This window comes from Pyxicephalus adspersus, chromosome 3 (assembly GCF_032062135.1).
Source record: "Pyxicephalus adspersus chromosome 3, UCB_Pads_2.0, whole genome shotgun sequence".
Lineage (NCBI taxonomy): Eukaryota > Metazoa > Chordata > Amphibia > Anura > Pyxicephalidae > Pyxicephalus > Pyxicephalus adspersus.
The window spans coordinates 142,103,544-142,124,438 of NC_092860.1; the positions used below are offsets into that span (position 1 = coordinate 142,103,544).

Here is a 20,895-nt window from a genome sequence, read left to right on the forward strand (position 1 = left end):
AACATGTATCACGTACGTCTCTATAAATTGCCATTGGTCATGTTTCCTGCACGGACATGCAACACAAAAATAAAAAATCTGCTGCTTTCAAACATTGACGCAACAGGAGCAGACTAAAAATTCATTTACATAGCAAGATATTTGCCTGCATGCAGTGTATCCATCGGACCGCAGGGGGATGGAGCAGGGCTGTGAATAATATAAATAATTTCTTTCTGTGGTGCGCATAATTAAACTCTGGGCAAAACACAAAATTCAGTAATTAATATGGATAGTGAGAACCAATTTATCTGTGTCTGGTTTTACAAGCATTGTTTGGAATAAAAAATAAATAAAAATAAAGTATATGCCTGTCCATAACTTTTTTTTATTCAAATAGCATGTGAAAGAGTTAAAAACCCTGTTAAAGTGGACCTAAACTCAACATTTTTATTTTACATAAAAGGGTAGACAACCCTTATATTTAAAGTAAAAATTGTATTTATATTTTATTTTTAAGTGCAACACCCTTGCAAAAAAAAAAAAGCTGCAGGACTGCCCCCCCGCAGGGATGAAAACTTAATGGGAGCACAGGGCATCATTTTTTCCATTAGTGGAAAGAGATACCAAACTCACACATGCGGAGATTGGCTCCGTTTTTTCCACTTGTAGTGGGCCACATCAGGAAGACGTAGGAAGAAGACCGGAAGAGGGAAAATGGCGGTGCCCAGCGCTTTCTCTGTGCCAGGACGAAGAGGAATTCTAGGATGGCGTGGGACCGGATTTTTTTATTTTCAGTTTAGTTCCGCTTTAAGTTTTTATTTGCTGTCTGTGTCTCTGTATGGGAACATTCACCTTCTCCATTGGTCTTGGTGACACAGGAAGGGTCACAGGAAGAGATGGTGTGGAGAAATTCTCAAGAGGTAAACCTGTTCTGGCAACAATATCCACTTCCCTTAATGCAATGTGTTACGCCAATACCTTTTACTGGAAAAGTTTTGGTCCAAAAACTTTCGACTTGCAGGAATAAATTAAGGAGATTCGGTGACTAGGAGCATTTGTAACTAAAAAACTTCCATGGATGGCTATACGTAGGGTTTGGTGTTACCCACCAACATCTTACAACTCTTGTAGACTATTCATCATGAGCTTTATGAATAAATCATGTTATCTATGGAGGAAAACATTTCACTGAATCATGGAGAAGGATCTGGGTGTCCAGGAAGACCACAAACTTAAAACAGAGTGCAAAGGCAACCTACAGCTTGTAGAACGGACAAAATACTTAAAAAATAAAAAATAGTAATACCGTGTTTCGCCGATTTTAGGACATCCCCATTAAGTAAGCCACCCCCGATTTTTAAAAAAATAATTAAAATAAGACACTCACCCGTTTATAAGACAGCTCCAGGATATCTGATCCCGCGTGTGTGTCCTTTATGCTGGCTGCAGCGTGTGTGTCTTTGATGCTGGCTGCAGGGCGTGTCTATTCCTAAGCCAAACTGAAAGTAAAAAGCCTGCACACGTGCCCCAGCGATTCTGAACAAGGAAGCAAGCTGCTGATCCCTGCCCTAACGGAGATCCCTGCACTTAATTACGGGTAAGTGATCAGAAGGGGACAATGGAGTCAATGGAATAGAGTAATCAGAAGGGGACAATCATTTCATAGTGATCAGAAGGGGGCAATCATTTCATAGTGATCAGAAGGGGACAATCATTGCATAGAGTGATCAGAAGGGGACAATCATTGCATAGAGTGATCAGAAGGGGACAATCAATGGCATAGAGTGATCAGAAGGGGAATATGAACGGCACATGAGTGATCAGAAGGGGACAATCAATGGAACATGAGTGATCATGAGTGACTTTCAACAATAAATGTGTACTGTAGTCTTCTTCATGGAAAAATAAGACATCCCCTGAAAATAAGACCCAGGGCATATTTTGGCATTTCAAAAAATATAAGAGAGTGCCTTATATTCGGGGAAACAGGGTAATATTGAATGATAATAAAAAGGGTATAGATTGAAAAGAGAAAAAATATTCTCTTTGTACAAAGCATTAGTAACACCTCATCTTAAATATGTGATTCAGTTTTGGGTTCACTTATACGGGTGTCATAGATTGGAGAGCAGAGGAAAGCAAGTAAACCACGTATATCAATGGGTATATCCATGTGTTAGTAGAGGTGGATACATTCACCAGATAAAACCAAACCTCCAGAATTTAACCAAGGTAATATTATATCTACCCCCTAATAGACACTTAGCCTATACAGGTTCTTACAAAGTTTTTTTGAAAAGATGTAAACGCAGCCAATTTTCTCATGACGCGTTTCGGGGCAAAAGTCTGCTTCCTCAGAAGAGCCAGATATTTGGTATCTATACAAAAATAGATAAAGTTTGAATGCCTTAGGCCAACATATACCATGCTAGTATCAATATCCTACTCTATCATCTGCACTTACAAATCTAATTAGTTAACATCTCTATATAACATTTGTAAAAGCATTGTCAATGTATGGAAAATTCAGAGTTGTCCTGGATTCCAAGGTGACCCATTGTAATGAATATCATGCCGAAACGATTGGTCCTTGTAGATTTGTAGTTTAGTTGAAGACAGATTGGAAAGCTGATAGGATTTGGCTTTCAGTTAATTTGTGTAGCAGTATTGCCAAAGACGTATTTCCAACAAGATTCTATTTTTTGTACTTCCAAAAAAAATGTCCCTAGCACTGAATAATAAAAACAAATGCACCCATTCCATTTTAGGACTGTTAGACTACAAAACATAATTACAGGTAGTCCCTTAGTTAAGAACATCCGACATTCAGACAGACTCCTCCTAAATATGAACAGGGCTTCCCTGCTCATTAGTGTGCAGGACAGAGGCTTAATGGCGGGGAGGGGGGCGGTTTGTATGACTTGAAGATGTCTTTCGCTGTTCTGCAACCTTTTGTAAATCTTTAACGACCAAGACAAACTCCGCAGTTGTTTGTTTTTGCATATCAAAGCACAGCTTGCTCCAGAAGTTAATAAATATCTAGGCTCTATAAAGTGTTTTTTGCTTTGTTTGAGATTAACTCACATGGAGGATTTTATACAGTAACTGACACCAAGCTGCCTAATAATATGTTGAGACAAACATCTGTCCTAAATACATTCATTAACCACCTGGGTGTTTCACTGATGTCTAGATTTCTGTACCAAAAGCGGTACACTGTTTTTCATGAAATTTTTTTTTTTAAATTGTAGACCTGTAACTTACAGAAATATGTCCGAACAAGGGTCTAGTAGATATCATGAATATAAAAAATGTTTAAAAAACACAATCATGTAAAAAAAAAAAAAAAAGAATTTACTTTTAATAAAATTAAATAAAAAAAACACAAAAATCAGCTTAAACAAGAATACATAAATAAATCAAAAATACTGAAAATGCAATAATATGGTATACTGTATAGTAATATATTTTTCTAAAACACCTCCCTAGTGTGGTAAATTTAAAAACAGAGTCCAACGTCACATACCTATAGACAAAACCACATAAATATATTTTGTATTATTTTGTATTGGATTGGATACAGGACTTTGTATTGAATCCAATACAAAATATTTGAATTTCCCGCTACGACCCCCATCGACATCATCAGGAATCGCCGAGGGACGCGTACGCGAACGCCGGGTGTTCTAATTCTTTCCGTACTTCCATGCAAAAAGTGTTACAAATTTTGCATGGACATTTATTTTAGATTGTAGTCTATAATTCACTGAATTACTCAATAATTACTTATAATTCACAGAATTACCGCATAACTCACCGAAATATGTCCAAAATTTTATAAATTTAATAATTTTTTTTTATAAAACAAAAAAAAAAAATCTTTAAAAAAAAATAGGGTATAATGTAATGTAATTGTACAGTAGCTTATATGATATATATATAATACAATTATATATATATATTATATAAAGATTTCTTTGTATTGGACTCAATACAGCTTTTTTGTATTGAGCTCAATACAAAGTTATTTGAATTTCCCGCCCCGCCTGCCGCACCGATGTCACCGGGAAACCCCGGAGATCGTCACTGCACTCGCCGGGAGAAGAAGGAAGAGAGAGGACGTGTCCGGAGGAGCTGCGGGGACCGGGTAAGTATTTTCTTACAGTTGTACAATACAATGTATGACAATCGAATTGCAATACAACGTTTGTTTATATTTTTAACCACCTGGGAAAAGTTCGGGTTTAACACTTTTTGCAAGTGTTTTTACCCCGAACTATGTCGGGTTTAACGCCCAGGTGGTTAAAATAATGTACCTGTTCCGACTTACATACACAGCCAACTTAAGAACAAACCTACAGTCCCTATCTTGAATGTAACCCGGGGACTACCTGAATACATTTTAGGGCTTAGTTATCCTTTTATGTTGTTACTATACTTGTACTGTTCATTTATACATTATGAGGTATATGACCAATTAACTTCAAAGCAACTATCATCACATTTTCAACATTATGTAAAAGGCTGGCTATCACTTTCACATAATTAAACATTTTTTTTTCTTTTACTTTTTTTTTCCAACTTTAAACAACTCCTCTAAAGACTAATTGGAAACACACAGCCTCCTGGAATATTTATGTCATATAGCCCAGAAGGCGGAGGGCTGCTCCTTCTGTGAACCGCATCAGGGACTTTCCTCAAATGTAAAATAAGCCGTCGGTCCCACACATGCGCAATGCGATTGGTGTATTTTTTTCAGTTAACATTTGCAGGAAAACACGCCACCCAATCTCATGCTGTGCAGAGCGAGATCAGGAGTTGTCACGAAGGACCCGGAAGAAAGAAGATGGCTATGTTGGATGAAGAGCGAGCCCTGGAAAGAAGAGGAAAGCCATGACCGTGCAGGATTCACTGAAGGTGGTATGTATATCGATCGATGGCTTTTAACAGGAAAAAAGTAGGTGAATTTTTTTTTTTAATAAAAGTTCTCCTTTAAGGCTGTTTTTCTTCAAATTATGAGACATGTATTAACTAATTACCCTTACTGAAATAATCACAATTTTAATCTAAAACTTTAACACAATTTTAGTTTCCCATTATTAGCACTTTTCCATTGAAGTAATCTTATAACCTTTTTATGCCTATAGGTAAGGTTTTGTTTATTCCAACCACATAGGCAGGCACATTCACATATATATAACGCAGCCGCTCCCCACATATAATTATCACACCAAGAGGAAGCTACAATGGCACAACAAAATGTGATTATCTTATGTAATGTAGCAGAACACAAACATCCGAGATAAATTAACACACGCGCTACAAGCCTACAGCTTGATCTGTGTGTACACTCGATAAAAAAAAAAAAAAAAATGCATTTGATTCCAGTGTTGCAATCCAAGGTCATAATGGTATCAAAATAAGATCATTACTCAGTCTAACAAGCTCAGTCTGATGAGCCGTCTTTATAGCCCATTCTATCAAAATCATTTGTTATGGCCGTTTCTATTTCTCTAACTCGGCGCTGTTTATCACATCATTAGAGAGCGGGAAACCATTAGCAAATTAGCTCAATCGTCATATTTGATTAGTGCAGGTTTTGCTGTCAGCACCTGCTGATATACAAGCTCTTGTCTCATTATTTTCTCCGAGAGATCAGATAACTTCACACAGGGAATGGGCGAGTTGTTAGGAAGTCGGTATTCTAGGGATCACACCAGATTTATTCATACTTGGGAGATACATATCAATTCCCTTCTTATCTGGGAGAAGAAGACATATCAATTCCCTTCTTATCTGGAACCTGGGGACTACCTGTATGCATATATATATATATATATATATATATATATATATATATATATATATATATATATATATAGTGTTTTTTATAGTTGACATTGCTGGCAGTTTAGTTATAAAGCTACTCTGGTCAATTTCCTTATATTTCAGTGACCCTAAATTTCCTTATATTTTAAAAAACACTAAACCAATATATTAAAACGCTGTTTTTTATTAAAACGCTGTCAAAACGTTGTAATTTTATAATTTATACCCAAAAAAAACAGTTGTAATATATTTTTATCAGTTGGGAAGCTGAAGATCAGTATTTCTCAACAAGGGTTCCTCCTGGGGATCCTTGGGCAATGGGCTATTTGCCCCTCTCAGTTTAAGTGACACCAATGATCTATTTGGCTATTTATAAGGGTGATATTCTTCGTACTGTTCAGCAATGCAAGAGGCATTATTCCCATTGATCACCATACTAATATACTGTGAGCTGTGGCTATAAAAATCATAGTGGCCGTACCTGGAAGTTATTTCAAGGCTCCTCTCCCCCTATGTTAAAAAGTTTGAGAAAGCCTGGCTTAGATTTAGAAAAAAAAACATATGTTATACTGCATTTCAATATTTGGAATGCTTTTCTATCCACCAGGTGGCACTATCAACGCTTTTCACTTGATTTGCGTACAATCTTTAGCTGCTTTGTTGTAAAGTAACCAGTTGATAAAGGTGAACCTCTAAAGCTGAAATTCACATACAGAACAGGTACTCATCTTTGAAAGTCAAAAATTTCAAGAAGGCAAAAAGGCAGCTTTTGTTGTGCCTTCTTAGTGGATAACTTCAGTGCTTTGGGAATGCTATAGCGCTCAGAGCAAAGTGGCAGTCTTACCTGATGGCCCAGAGTGAATATTTCTTTTTATATTATGAAATTTTGTTTTTGTTTTTTTAACAAAGTTCACATGGTGGTAAAGACTGAAGGGTAAACCTGCAGTCCTGCTGGACATTTACATCCCTGCTCCTACTGTGCTTGCCCAATTCCCGCAATGTGTCAAAGGGCTGTCCTCAAATGTAAAAAAAAAAACAAACAAGCACTTAATCTCATGCATGTGCAATGAGATCAACATTTTTTTTCACATTTAAAGAAAGACACATGACCATCTTGAAGAACCCAGGAGAAAGAAGACGGCAGTGTTGGACAGTGAGCCCCCCGAAAAAAAGAGGGAAGCCAAGGCAGCACAGAATTTGTACATGGATCAAGAGCTTTGAAAACATCCATTAGCCTTTTTGCTTCTGTTTTCTGGCCCTAAGTACTAAATGGGCAGTCCCTGGCAATGCAATATAACCTGACTACCTCACAGAGCCAGTGTTTTAGGACCAAAAGTGCAGGGGTTCATGGAGTGCTATAAAGGAAGTATTTCAACACATACCATTTTGGCATTGGCAATTGCATTTTTCTAAGCAATGTGTGTTGTCTTCATCTGCAAACATAAAACATTTTTGGTGGGTTACTCTATTCAGACCATCTTACCTCGATACCACTCTGTCTGGCCAGTTTGACGGCTGTGTTATAGTAGCCGCAGCGCAGTAAATGTTCCACCATCATACGGTCCATGCGTTTCTTCTTCCACATGTTAACAGCAGCTGCTTGGTCACTGCTATGTTCCTTCAGGTGTTCAATCCGCCTCTTACTCAACTTGGCGCTCTCATCCTCTGCCTGGATGGACTCCACTGCCTGAAAGAGAAGAAATCAGCATGAAAGAGGATCCTTTATTTTAGGCCGCCCCCGCCTATTAGTGGAGGAACTCTAGCCATCGGTCCAATTGGAATCAAGCCGCTGTGCAGGGACAATTGGAGTATAGCGGGAAGAGTAAGATGTTTGAAAAGTAATGACAACATTTCTAATACATTGCGAACACTTAATATTAATATAGTGACGCTCCCGAACCAAATGGAGAATCTTTAATAATTGGCTTAAAGCAACACAAATGTGCAAAGCAAATGTGGTACCTAAATCTAAATTAGGATCAAAGTCTTCATCAAAACCTAATAGATCTGTAAGGCTCCGGTAAGAAAAAACGTTTCAGGGAACGGAAAATAACTATTTTTAATAGCACGTGACAGAAAATAAGATCATAAGCGATAGTCAGCATAGATTTATGAAAGGGCAGATTTAAACAAATCTTCCTTTTATGAAGTAAACAGAAACTTAAGACAGCAAGTTGGCCATGTATTTGATATATTTGCACCTTTACCACATTTGATATGGTACCACCCAGACTGGCCGTGATTAAAATAAGGTCTGGATTGAAAGCTTCATTTAAAAATGTATAAAAAACTGGCTCAAAAGATCCCTTTACTTTTCTCCCCCCATTTACAGCAGGCTACGTCAACCGATCTTGCGCCTGCACAGAGCCAAATCGGGTGCGGTAGCCAGAAAAAGAAAGAAGACAGATGACGGTGGTGGCTACCATCTTTGCTCCAGGATGAAGGCATATTCAAGGACAGCACGCAACGCAATCCTGGAAAGCTCGTGAGTTTTTTTCTTTTAGTTTCGCTTTAGAAGATGCTCACTCAGAATGGCCCAAGGTTCTGAGTACCTTCAGTGACACAAAGCCAAGCAGTAGACTACAATCCCAGAAAGTTGTCTGATGTAGGCATAATGGTTGATAAGACCCTTATAGCAACATGGAAATGTTGTGGGGGAACCTTAAAGCGGACCTAAACTAAACATTTTTTTTTTTTTTGGGGGGGGGGTTTAAAACCCTGTTAAAAAAACAAAAAAACAAGTAAACTCCCTCCCCTTCTGTCTTTATTGCCACAGTGATAGAGACAGAATGGGAGCGTAGAGCCTTCCAGCATTCTTCATGGATCCCAGGAGGCTTCTGGCTGCTCCAGATCGAGCATGCGCATGTAGGGGGGGAGAATTCTGATCTCTCGCATGCACAGTGAGATCTGCACCCTCCCCCCCATCCACATCACTGGATCTCGCACTTATGCAGTGCAAGATCAGGTGAGGTAGGCAGAAAGCAGAAGATGGAGGTGCCCAGCGCTTCCTTTCGCTTCGAGACGAAGGTGGATACCAGGACGATGCAGGACCCGTTTCAGGAAACTAACGGATATGCAAAGCTAATAGTGAGTGTGTTTTTTTTTTTTGTTTTTAGTTTACTTCCTCTTTAAGAGAGCTGTGCATAAATAAATGCCAGCAAAACTCAATGAACTGAAGCAATGCTGTAAAGAAAGAGTGGGCCAACATTCCTTCACAATGATGTAAAAGACTGATATAATAGTATAGAAAAGATTTTTTCCATGGTATTGCTGTTAAAATAGTTCCACAAACTATTGAGGGGTTTTTCTCACATGGTTTCACAATTGTGGCTTTTGTGACATTACAGAAATACCAGCATAGTGGAATGTGTTGTCAAATTTAAAAAAAAAAATTTGGACCTGCAAAAGATCAGATGATTTTTTTTTTTTTTTTTTATACCCCGATACATAAAACAGAATAGAAAGAAAGTTCACACATATATACATATATATATATACACACACACACACACACACACACACATACATACATATACACACACACACACACATATACATACATATACACACATACACACACACTACCATTTACTCATCTTTTTACATATTTAATCACAAGGCGGTGAGCACAATTCATCATTTTAAATGTGTGACCAGAAAACTGATTGAAAACTCTATTAAAAAACACGTCTGAGCTTGACTTCCATTTCACAAATCTTTCTGGAAAGATTAGAAATTTGTTAATAAAAATGATAGGGTCATCTGGATTATATTTACAACGAGAAGCATTAATAAGGAGCAGAAAAAGAAAAAGAAAAACGATTCCTGTAGAGCGTTCAATAAAATGCACAGGCTGAGAAGCTGTGAAGGAACGCCGCAGAGAGAGTGTGGAGGCTTCTCCATAGCAGTCCAATTCATCAATGTCTGCAGGTCGCTGGATTGAAAAGCAAACATGCTCCAACCAGCATCTATGTAAATCACAGTGATTGGTTTGATTTCTCTTTCATTCACTGAGCTCGCATGGCAGTCACACATTGTTAACTGGATGTTAGCCCGCTTCACATTCTGCTCGCGTAAAGGAGTGCCGCCAAGGGACGGCAGCGTGGGGGGAAAAAATGAAGTGTAAATGGAAGACAAGGCTGTAACCACAGTGGGGGGTTTGTGGAGATCAGGTACATGGCTGGGTACATTATAGGCATGGGCACTGCTTTATATTATTGAAAGTCCCTTTAAATAGCAGTTTAATTGTGTATAATTGGGTATAAAGAATGAAGAAATGAAAGAAGAGGACCGGCTGGGTAGGAATGAGATAAATAATGTTGGACATGCTCCAGCCACCAAAGGGTGAGGTTGCATGACGCTTCAGTCCCAAGTCTTCTCTCTAATTCAGAACAGGAGTCTTTCTCCAGTCTAAATCATTGCCTTCATGGTGTGAACTTTTTTTTGTCCAGCAGCTGGGTCCTATAAAATTTTACAAATAGGATGCATTAACCTAATTAAGGTGGAAAGGGGCCTGGATGATTGATTGTTTCACAAAGAAAGAGAAAAAAAGCAGGATGGATTGAAGGGGTTGGAAGGCAAATGTTAATATTTGTCAAATAGTAAATGTCTGGGTAGAGATGCCCATTAGGGGAGCAGAATTTAGAGCGGTCATCCTAATTCTTCTTTATTACCTTACAGGCAGCCAGTATAAACAAATTGCTGTCCCTCATATTTGTTCCAGTGACCTACTAGGTACAAGGCTAAGGATAAAGGCCTTTCCAAGCCTGAAATATGCTGGCTCACAATTTTCTATCATCACAGGTTCTCTCCAAAGGTATGACCCCTAACTTTCCATTTTCAGACCTGATTATTTGTCTCTCTCCAACTGACTATTTTGAATATGTTTTGCAAGAATAAATGTAAGCTACAACTAGATGTAAACCCTAACTGGATGGCAGTTTTTCTTTCAGGCAATTGGCATAAAAATAAAATAGTTTCATCCTTGTGCTGCTAATGTTTGTACCTTCTTTGCAGCCACTCCCAGACTACATGAACTACACCGAAGGCTGCATACCATCACCAGAACAAAAAGGTACCAAGGGTCTATACACACACTCTAGATTTCTGTTACCTGAAGGGATTTGTTTGCAATCAAAAATCTAGAGTGCAAACAAGTGTCCCAAAACATAGTTGGAAAGGTCATTTGGATAACAACTATCCGCTAACAAACGCCATTTTTAAACTATTGTATATCATAAGTTAGGGTATAATGTATGCTCCCCACCCTCTTTCCTTTTCATAAAACAGGTATCTCTATCATCAGCTTATCATTTCTAAGCTACCAACTAAAAACACATAGGAACAATCATTTGTAAAGGTAATCCATATCTCCCCTCTTACAATTATTTGTAAAGGTAAACGTAAGTGTGCTTAGTATAAGCCTCCTAACACAAATGTAGACACCTTGTAGTCTCTACAAATACCTGTATATAAGGCTTCCAAACCATGGGGACATCAAAAGCCCAGGGCACTTAAGCAGAACTATATCTATAAACTGAAAAATTGAGACCTTTATTGCAAAGGAGATGGGCAATGTCCCGTCTGTAAAAAAAAAAAAAAAAAAAAAAAAAATACCCTTACTTGCCAGATTGCAAATTAATAGGCAAGTGCAGCCTATCATCATTCTAACACAAGGGCCAACATCTTTACCGATTCTTGTTCCTGGAGTTTGGTCTTTGGCCATCTTGATTGGCCTGGAAGATGTAAATGCAGCACCAGGATACAGAAGACATCATTCCCGGCAGTTTTTTTTCAAAGAGGACTGTGAACAGGCAGGTAAGTAGGCTGGGATATCACCTGTCCTTTTCTGCAATAAAGACTTGCCTCCTAGCCGAATTTAAAAGCGAACTATAGTTCCTCTTTAATGTTAATAGTGATTTCAGATCTAGAATTACATGTGTGCCGCACACACAATTGCCTTCTAAACAACTTTATTTAACCCGGTAGGTGATGCAAGGCTTTGCTGAGCAAAAATAAAGGTTGGGAGAAAAGAACATGGGATATGGAACACCTTCAAAGTGAAAGCTACTCTGAGTACCGTGCATTTCTAAAGATACACACAGAAACCTCTAACAACTCAAAACTTATAAAAGTGCTTTAACATATTTTTGTTATTAATATTAAACTGGATTTATTTAGTGCCAACATGTGACGCAGCGCTGAACATTAAATAGGCTTGGCAAAATACTGACAGATACAGTAACACAGGAGGAGGAGGAGAGGACCCTGCCCCAAAGAGCTTACAATCTAGGAGGTGGGGGTTCTATCATACAATAGGAGGGGAGATATGGACTGGTGGGAAGTAGTGAGGGTTAAAAAGACAGAAAAAGATGGGTAGGCAAGTATACAAAGGGCTCTTTTAAATGAGCAGAAAGTAGGAGCAAACCGAATGGGACGAGGAAGACCATTCCAGAGAGTCGGGTCAGCTCTAGAAAAGTCTTGGGGCCGCGCGTGTGATGTGGTTATGAGTGAGGAAGTCATTTGTAGGTCATTGGAGGAGTAAAGAGAGCGGCTAGGGGAGTATTTTTCTATCGGGGCTCTGTGATCAAGGTGATCAGTGTGGTCAAGGTAAGTGGGACAAGAACAGTGGAAGGTAAAGCACAGAAGCTTGAATTTGATTCTCAGGTGAAATGGAAGCCAATGAAGAGATCTACAAAGAGATGCAGCAGAAGAGGAGCGGTGGGAAAGATGAATGAGTCTGGCTGCAACATTCATAATAGATTGTAGAGGAGAGAGTCAGGTTAGAGGAATACCAGAGAGGAGGAGGTTACAGTAGTCCAGACAAGAGGTGATAAGAGCGTATACAAGGAGTTTGGTGGTCTCTGAGGACAAGTAGGGGCAGATTTTGGAGATGTTGCGTAGGTGAAAGTGACAGGACCTGAAAATGTTCTGAATATGGGGGGGGTAAAGGAGAGGGCAGAATCGAAGGGGATGCCAAGATAAAGTGCCTGAGGGGAGGGACGAATTAGTTAGAAATATGTCAGGGGGAAATTTGAAATTTGAGGGGTGGGGGTGGGGGAGATGATGATTTCTGTTTTATAAATACATTGATCATTAAATGATTTTATTAAATCGAATTTATTGGATTCAGTGCTTTTAATATTATTATTATATAGTATTTATATAGCGCCATCATACGTGCTTTACGGCCACCTTTAGTCTGCAATACTCTAAATAATGGGGACTGATGCAAATTTAATGGGAATCATACCACAATCAGCTATTTTAGTATATTTGTGCATTTTCTGTGTCTGTATAAAAATATCTCTGAAGGATTAGTAGAATATTATATGGCTGGAGAAAATGATAAATGTGAAAATAATACTTCTAAAATAAATATATTTTATTTTGTGCTTTTCCAAATATTGTTAGCAAATATAAAACTGACACAGTTACAGTAGCATATTAATCTCATCTAGGCTGGGGAAATTCCTCAAATCGCCAAATGTCATGTGTATAAAACAAAAATGGTTGTTTAATCCATCCAAAAATACAATGTTATTATCTTAGAAAAAGTTTCTACTAACTTCATTGTAATAGAAACCTTATGAATTTATCATGGGTTGTCTGTGCTGAGATTTATTCATTAAATTTTTGTACACCACTGTGTAATATGTTGGCACTATATAAATACTGTTTATTATTAATATTATTAACAATAATAATAATATTAATAATATTAAATACATCATGCTGGTAACAGAAACACAATGTCATCCAATATCCCAAAAATGTTTTTATACTGGCAATATTATAGAATTTTATAAGATTAGAATACATTCATTCTAATCTGAATGACAATGTGGTCAATGTATGTCCAAAGGCTGCTATTCAAGAACAGTGCAGGAGGAACATTCATAGCGACATATACAGCCTGGACATATCTATAATTGCAGCTTTGTGTTACTGCCCTCAGAATTTAAAGTTCCCTGTGCTGTTTAAATAGCTTTTCTGCAATTGTTTACATTATACAACACATGGTAGCGTATGTTGCATGTATCATTGTGATGCAGTGCCATTCATTCTGAATGACTGCCTAATTTCCTTATTCACCGTACTTATGTTGTAGTGCAGTGAAAATGCATTGCCGTGCACTGGCTTATACTCCCAAAATTTTCATGCAGTTATAATGTATACAAATTATTAGAAATGTGTAATAATAATAATATTATTAATAATAAAATGGGCAACTAGTGGTCTTTCATTGTAAACAAAAATGCTATGGGTTCACTCTCACCCCAGGAACGTCAGACAGAAGAGGAAAGCACTGGCTACATGAAGGAAAAATAAGTAATTCCTCCTATTCATTACCCTCAGGACAGTTAAATTACAGCAGAGAGGGCTACCCACCGAATGTTGTCTTGGTCCGTATAGCCAGTTAGATTGAAAAAAGAAAAGACATAAGTCCAAGTTCAACCACTAGGGATACAAACATATCCCAGATAAAACCCCTATAGACATAGTTGATCCAGAGGAAGGCAAAAAAGGGGAAAAATTTCCTTTCTGATCCCATGAGGCAATCAGATGTTCCCGGGATCAACAGTCTACTTTACAACTTTATTACCCAGGTTACGAAGTACACATTTCACAGTATTTGTATCATTTCATTACCTTTCTTTTAAGAACACTCAGTTTTTCCACCACCCCGTCCAGCAGGCTAACCACAGAATCAACAGCAGGGCAGCTGCTCAGAGTCTTCTCCAGTTCCGCCACAACCATGGTGACGTGGCTCGTCTCTCGGTCAATGTTCTTCTGTGCTGCACGGAAGCGTTTGTTCAGCGTCTCATACGGTACCTGGAAAATAAAACGTCAGAGTTATAACAGGGGTGCTCGTGGGGTAGCCCTACAGGTCTCTTATAGTGACCACAGCATAAACATATAATAAGTAACTTATCTGATCTCTTATCTGAAGTGAAATTGCTATTATGGACAGATTATTGGCATGTGATATTCCATCATTTTTATGCCTAATGATTCACTTGTCCCTAGTAGTGAAGTAGATCCATAGAATTGTTGTGTTAATTAAACAAACTTAATCACTTTTTGTTAGGAAGATTGGGGATTCTCTCATTATCAGTAAGATAGATACAACTTTACATCTTCTTGTTTTGTTTTGAGATGCCAAAGTCTACGAGAAACAGATCCGGCCATCCACAGCAATGTCTAAGTCTGACATATGGAGCAGATAGTCACATGGACCACTAAAATCTGAAGAAACCATAAAAGACGGATGCTGTAAGTCAATTCCCGTAACCCAATGAGTGCTGCCCAAATAACTTGCCCTGTGATCCAGCAATCTTCCCTGTCTGGCCCTGCATAACACGGCACAGCCTATCCAGTAAAAAGAGTATTTTTTTAAAACAAACGTGCGCCATGGCCCTATTCATTTCTATGGGTAAGCCATACCTATGGCTGCCTCCAGCAGAATTTACAGTATTCACCCCAGAGAAAATTTTCAGTTGGGTGGGGGGAAACTGTAGTCAAGGGGGCAGGCAAGACGAGAAAAAAATGACAATTTAAGTGTAGTATAAAATTAGTATAGCTCTCCCCAGCAGAGCTCTCAGGGACATCTCATTTCATACAAAGTCCAGCCAGAGATGTCCAACAGCTGCATGGCTACTGAAAAGTGCCGGGTGGTGCACCCAACTAAAAGAGGCTGGGTAGAATACTGGTATGGTTTACCCAAAGGAAAGAATAGGACAGGGGCAATATAAAGGTAAATACATATGGAAGCAACAATATTTTCACAGGACAAACTGTGTACTGCCAGACCGGGCTGCACAAAGAGGATCAATAAATTATGAAAGAAGTTAACTGTTTGTCCAGGTGATCAGCACCAAAAGGTAAATTTGTCCTTCAAAAGTTTTGGTGGACGGTTTACATATAGAAGCAACCACATTTGCTTATTACACCTGCATCTGACACTTGACTTATTTTATACGGCAAAATAACTTTGTGGCTTACTCCCTCCCATATGAAAAAAAAAATAGTCCTACTTTCCATAAGTGGACCCAAGCGGGAAATGACTGGCATGCCCATATAAAGAATAAAAACCTAATTTATTTCAAACATGCACTAATAAAAACATGATATCAACATGTATAGCATACAATCAACAAAATGCCCATCACATGGCTTTAAGACACAATTAAACACATGTACAATAAAAAGGATATCATATTCATTTTCTCTGCATCCTGACACGTTTTGCGGCAGTAGCCGCTTTTTCGGGGGATTTGATCGCAGATCAACAAAACATACAAATATCAAAAGCACCAAAGTGATGTTAAAATCCAGGTCAGTACCACAGTGCATGCAAGCAAGCTGGTATTGCAAACACTGGATCAATGTCAATGGTATCAGGCGGTGTCTCCCGCATTTCACCAATGCCCTTTTCATGGGTCAGTGAATCAGAAATTGTTCAATGTCCAAACTTCTGTCCGGTTCCACCGTCCACCCAGCAAACAGGCAAGCAAGCCCTCTCATATGGGAAGTCGGTAGCACAGGTCTGGCTTGACTAAAGAAAAATAGAATCTCTGTACACCTAACTGAGCATATTGGAAATCTATATGAAGCCGTGACTTCATTTTCATTTTAGGAAGAAGTTTAGTTCAAAGTAAATAGATAGAAGATGATTTTTAATGATTCTTCTGATAAAAAAAAAAAAAAGTATTTAAGAAAACAGAATCCCTTATGCTCATTCCTTTGCTTTATTACACGATCTATCACTATACTGCAAACACGTCTTTTCTATTTTTAATTAACACCTCTCACCTTATGGGACTAATTCCATATATCGCTTTTATTGTTGGCAAATGTAATAATATTATTACACAGTATTTATATAGCGCTGACATATTACACAGCACTGTACATGCTAGTCATGTCACTAGCTGTCACTCAAAGCTCACAATCTAATGTCCCCACCATAGTCATAGGTCTTTGATAGAGTCTAAGGTCAATTTTGAGGGGAACCCTTTTAACCTAACTGCATGTTTTTGGAATGTGGGAAGAAACTGGAGTACAAAGGAAACCCACAAAACCTGCAAACTCCATGCAGATAGTGTCCTGGCTGAGATTTGAACCTGGGACACAGGGCTTCAAAGGCCAGATGGCACCATGCTGCCCTGCAGTTTATCACTTATTTATGTAAAAGACACCTCCATGAAGCCTACCTGAACCCGAGTACAGACACATATGCATCATCAGACTACTTATAATTGACCTATTATTGTATATTATTTACTACTGCATATTGATATTCATATATTGATGTTTATTTTATGTAATGTGCAATGGTCTTACTTTGTAATTAGTAATCGTCTCTAAAAAAAATAAAAAAATAAAAAAAACCCTGAGGAAGCCACATGGCGAAACGCGTTGGGTTAAGCGACTAAAGGACATTGGGGCATTTACTTACAATATTTATTGGACTTAATAATATCCTAATATTGGTATTTATTACTGGATTACATAGATATAAGATACTTAAAATTGTTAGATATAAGTTACTAAATATTAGCTTATTAGACTTAATAAGATCACCTATATATAGGAATAGGTGTATTTGTAAAGCTTTATATCCTGTGAAACCCCATACATAACAACGTGGTTGAGATACTTGTAAATACTTACATTGTCATGGTTGGAATTATTGATGTAAACTAATAATCAATACAAAAAGCCAAAACAAAAAAAACTCTGTTTGCTCTTCTTTTTCTCTATACATACTTTAATCTCTAGGGAGCTGGCTTGTAGTAATATTTCATTTTAAGAAGGAAGTATAACCATGTCAGTGTTCTCCCCTGTCCTTATTAGCTGGGTGCACCATCAGGCAGTTTTCAGTAGCCACCCGGCTTTTTTTGGATGGTTACTGAAAAGTTAGGTCACAATACCGGGGGGCTGCTACCCACCTAAAATTTCATCCCTGTCAGCTTCAAAACATTTTTGGGTTCAACACTGCATGTATATATGATTTTAGTTTTGCATGACACAAGAGAAAGCTGAACTATTAACGTGATTGTCATGATCACATTCAGGAAACTATTAGAATATTCAAGTACCAGTAAATTGTACAGTTTCCATTTAAACAGCTATACTCTAAATTCATTCTGACACAGTATATAAATAGTTATCAAATATCAACGTAGGCGCTGCACCTTCACAATCTAAAAACAGGCTGAAGCTTTTGTATTTTATTACACATCCTAAAAACTGAGACTTGTGTTTTCATTAAAATTGTAAAACAGTTTTATAATGGATACCCCACGTCAGTGATTTCCTTTCTAGCTACTGTGCCAGCCACTTATTGGCAAAGACTGCATGGAAATCAATGTGTTGTAAAGTATATACTAAAAGTCAATCTGACCTGTTCTTTTATAAATAGACTGCATAGAAACATAAGAAAAAAAACCAGATGTTTATTCTGTAGTAAATTCTGTTCTAAACCGAATAAAAGAGGGTACTATTTTACAAGCTGGGAAACGACAAAAGCCTCTTTGATTACATTTCAAATATAATCCTCAAATAAAAATCATACCTGAAAGACATTTTGTTGGATAAAGCACTATGATAGACAATTCCTTATACTATCAAACAATACTTTGTTGATGATGTCAAGCAGTCTATCCACAGCTACTTTCTGTCTATATGCACTGCAGCCATGGCGTGGGTTCCCTGATGGTGACAACAGTGGACCCAAGATGTGTTAAAATGGTCACTTACAGTCTATATTGGATACCTGTTTGATAGACTGACGATGCACATTTGGAAGACAGGCAGAAAATGTGTCTGAATAGGGATTTATGGCAGGACCATTGGGTATTCATCAAATGAGAGCTGCAGGTTTTGCCTTTTTCCCAATTAATATGAAATACTAAAAATGGCCGAGATGCTCAGTCATGTGCAGAAGAAGCAGCCAAGAGCCTCCCAGGATGCGTGACGTAGGTATCCCGGGAGGTTTTGCGCTCCTATTCATTCTCCTATTCATTCTCGATTGCCTAGGCAGTGGGGTATCTTGGGTGCACTTACTTTACATAAAAGGGTTGTCTACCCTTTTATATAAAATGAAATTTCTGAGTTTAGGTACGCTTTAAGCCCTACCTTCTACACAGATCTCAGCTTCTACTCCATGGGCTGTGTATGAGCGAGGCAGTTGAGTTTTGTCATTACGAATGGTGCTGTTTGACAGTTGAGCGGACCACACAAACCTTGCCATGGTTATCCAGCTTGCATTACTATAGGAACAGGTAAACATGCAAGGCTAGAGTAGGCCTTAGCTGGGCCCTTCCATCATCAAGGAATCCAAGTGCAGTGTCTACATACACATCAATGCCCTTTACACAACAACCTGAACTCGGGGCACAAAGATCAGAACTTTAAATAAATCCCTCCATAGACGCAAAGGATATAAATCCAATGTGTACGCTAAATGCTACTGCAAGTACAGATATTACCTTATAGTTTCAGTAACATTACCATGTTCTCCCCATAACTTTTTTTTTTTTTTTTACGCTGGGTGGAAGAATCTATAGGTGGGTGTAGCCCTGTATTGTGACCCAACTTTACAGTAACCACTCAAAAAAACAGCTGGGTGGGTACTGAAAAGTGCCAGGTAGTGCACCGAGCCAAAAGAGGCCGGGGAGAACACTGCATTATCACTTTTTGCAGAGAAAAAAAGATGTGAGAGGAACCCAGCAGGTCCTTGTACTACAGACTGCTTCAAGAAAACTACAGGAGGGGGTGAATTCAAGAGAGTAGCCGTGACTGGTCCGTAATACAGAAAGTTGCTGCAGAGAGGCAACATTTGGATTACTGCACGGAAATAACACAAAGCACACCAAGATTTGCGTTAGACTTCACACGTCCCTTGTATTTTGACAACATTGGCTTCAAAAATTAAACGTTAGTTTTGGATAAAGAGGTGAAAGACTACAAACTTTGTCAGGCTTGTTTCCTAGTCTGAGTTTTTTTTAATACCTGGCCTTGTAGCCACACCAAGAAGTGATGGAAATCCTTACACAGTGAGCAATAAACACAGAAAACACAAGAATTTATCATTTGTCCCAACTCAACCTAAAAGCAAGAAAATATACAAAAAAATAATAATAAACATCTTAGAAAAAAGACAAAATGGAAACTGAGAGAATGCTCCTACTTCCTGAACCAATCCCCACAGTGGTCATGACAGGAAGTGAGAATCAATGTCACCAAATGGGACACATTCAGAAATGAAAGCCCAACCAAGATTTTTTTTGCCAAATAGTGCAACCAAAAACAAAATAATGGGCAGTGTCTGACTGCCTCATGGAATCAGGAGGGAATATGTTTTCCCCTGTTGGAGCAAATTGTACCAGAGTTTTTTTTTTGCCTTCCTCTGGATCAAGTATACCCATAGGGTTTTATATCTGGGATATGTTTATTTCCCTAGTGGTTGAACTTGATGGACTTATATTTTTTTTTTTTTTAACCTGACCTACTATGTAACTATGTTCTCCCCAGACACTTTTAGCGGGGCGCACCATCCAGCACTTGTCTGTATCCACCCAGCTGTTTTTTGTGTGATTACTGGAATGTTGGGTCACCACCCGTCTACAGCTTCTTGCCACCCCGAGAATACTGAATGGGTGTTATTTTGTCACTCATTTGTCCACTTATGGTGCAAATCTAACTATCTCTAGTACATTGAATTTTTGACTGTACTACAATTTAGGTATTCGATTAATACTTCAGGTCCCAGCATTCGCGGCCAACACCAAATCACAAACAAGTCAAGCTGGAAGGACTTACAGTGTAATTATATCGTCACACTAGTTATCACATGAAAAACATTTTCCTGATATACCAGCTTGTTTAGTAATGTTTGTAGTGACACGTATTCTATACTGAGAGACGATGGAGGTTCTTCCTCTGCGGTTGTCACTGGATTATCTACAGGTTTAGCAACTCCCTTCTGCAAACTCTAGGCAGTGCACACAGATATGGCGGTTCCCATAAGGTTCAGCTTACTGTTCCTAGACCACAATCTCCTAAAGCTACGTAATT

General features: G+C 38.3%; 1 protein-coding gene across 2 annotated transcripts in view; it reads right to left on the reverse strand.

Annotated features, from left to right (window-relative positions):
• Positions 1-20,895, reverse strand: part of MAEA (macrophage erythroblast attacher, E3 ubiquitin ligase) — a 48,008-nt gene that overhangs the window by 19,978 nt on the left and 7,135 nt on the right. Inside the window, exons 1-3 of one of the 2 annotated variants that reach the window (XM_072406586.1) lie at positions 18,955-19,005; positions 14,464-14,646; positions 7,295-7,498 (exon numbers count right to left, since the gene is read on the reverse strand). In XM_072406586.1, coding sequence (XP_072262687.1) covers positions 7,295-7,498; positions 14,464-14,571 — 312 coding nt within the window. In that variant the 5' untranslated portion in view covers positions 14,572-14,646; positions 18,955-19,005. Of the gene's footprint in view, positions 1-7,294; positions 7,499-14,463; positions 14,647-18,954; positions 19,006-20,895 lie in introns of those variants that run through there. The other variant, XM_072406585.1, reaches the window with a different exon arrangement.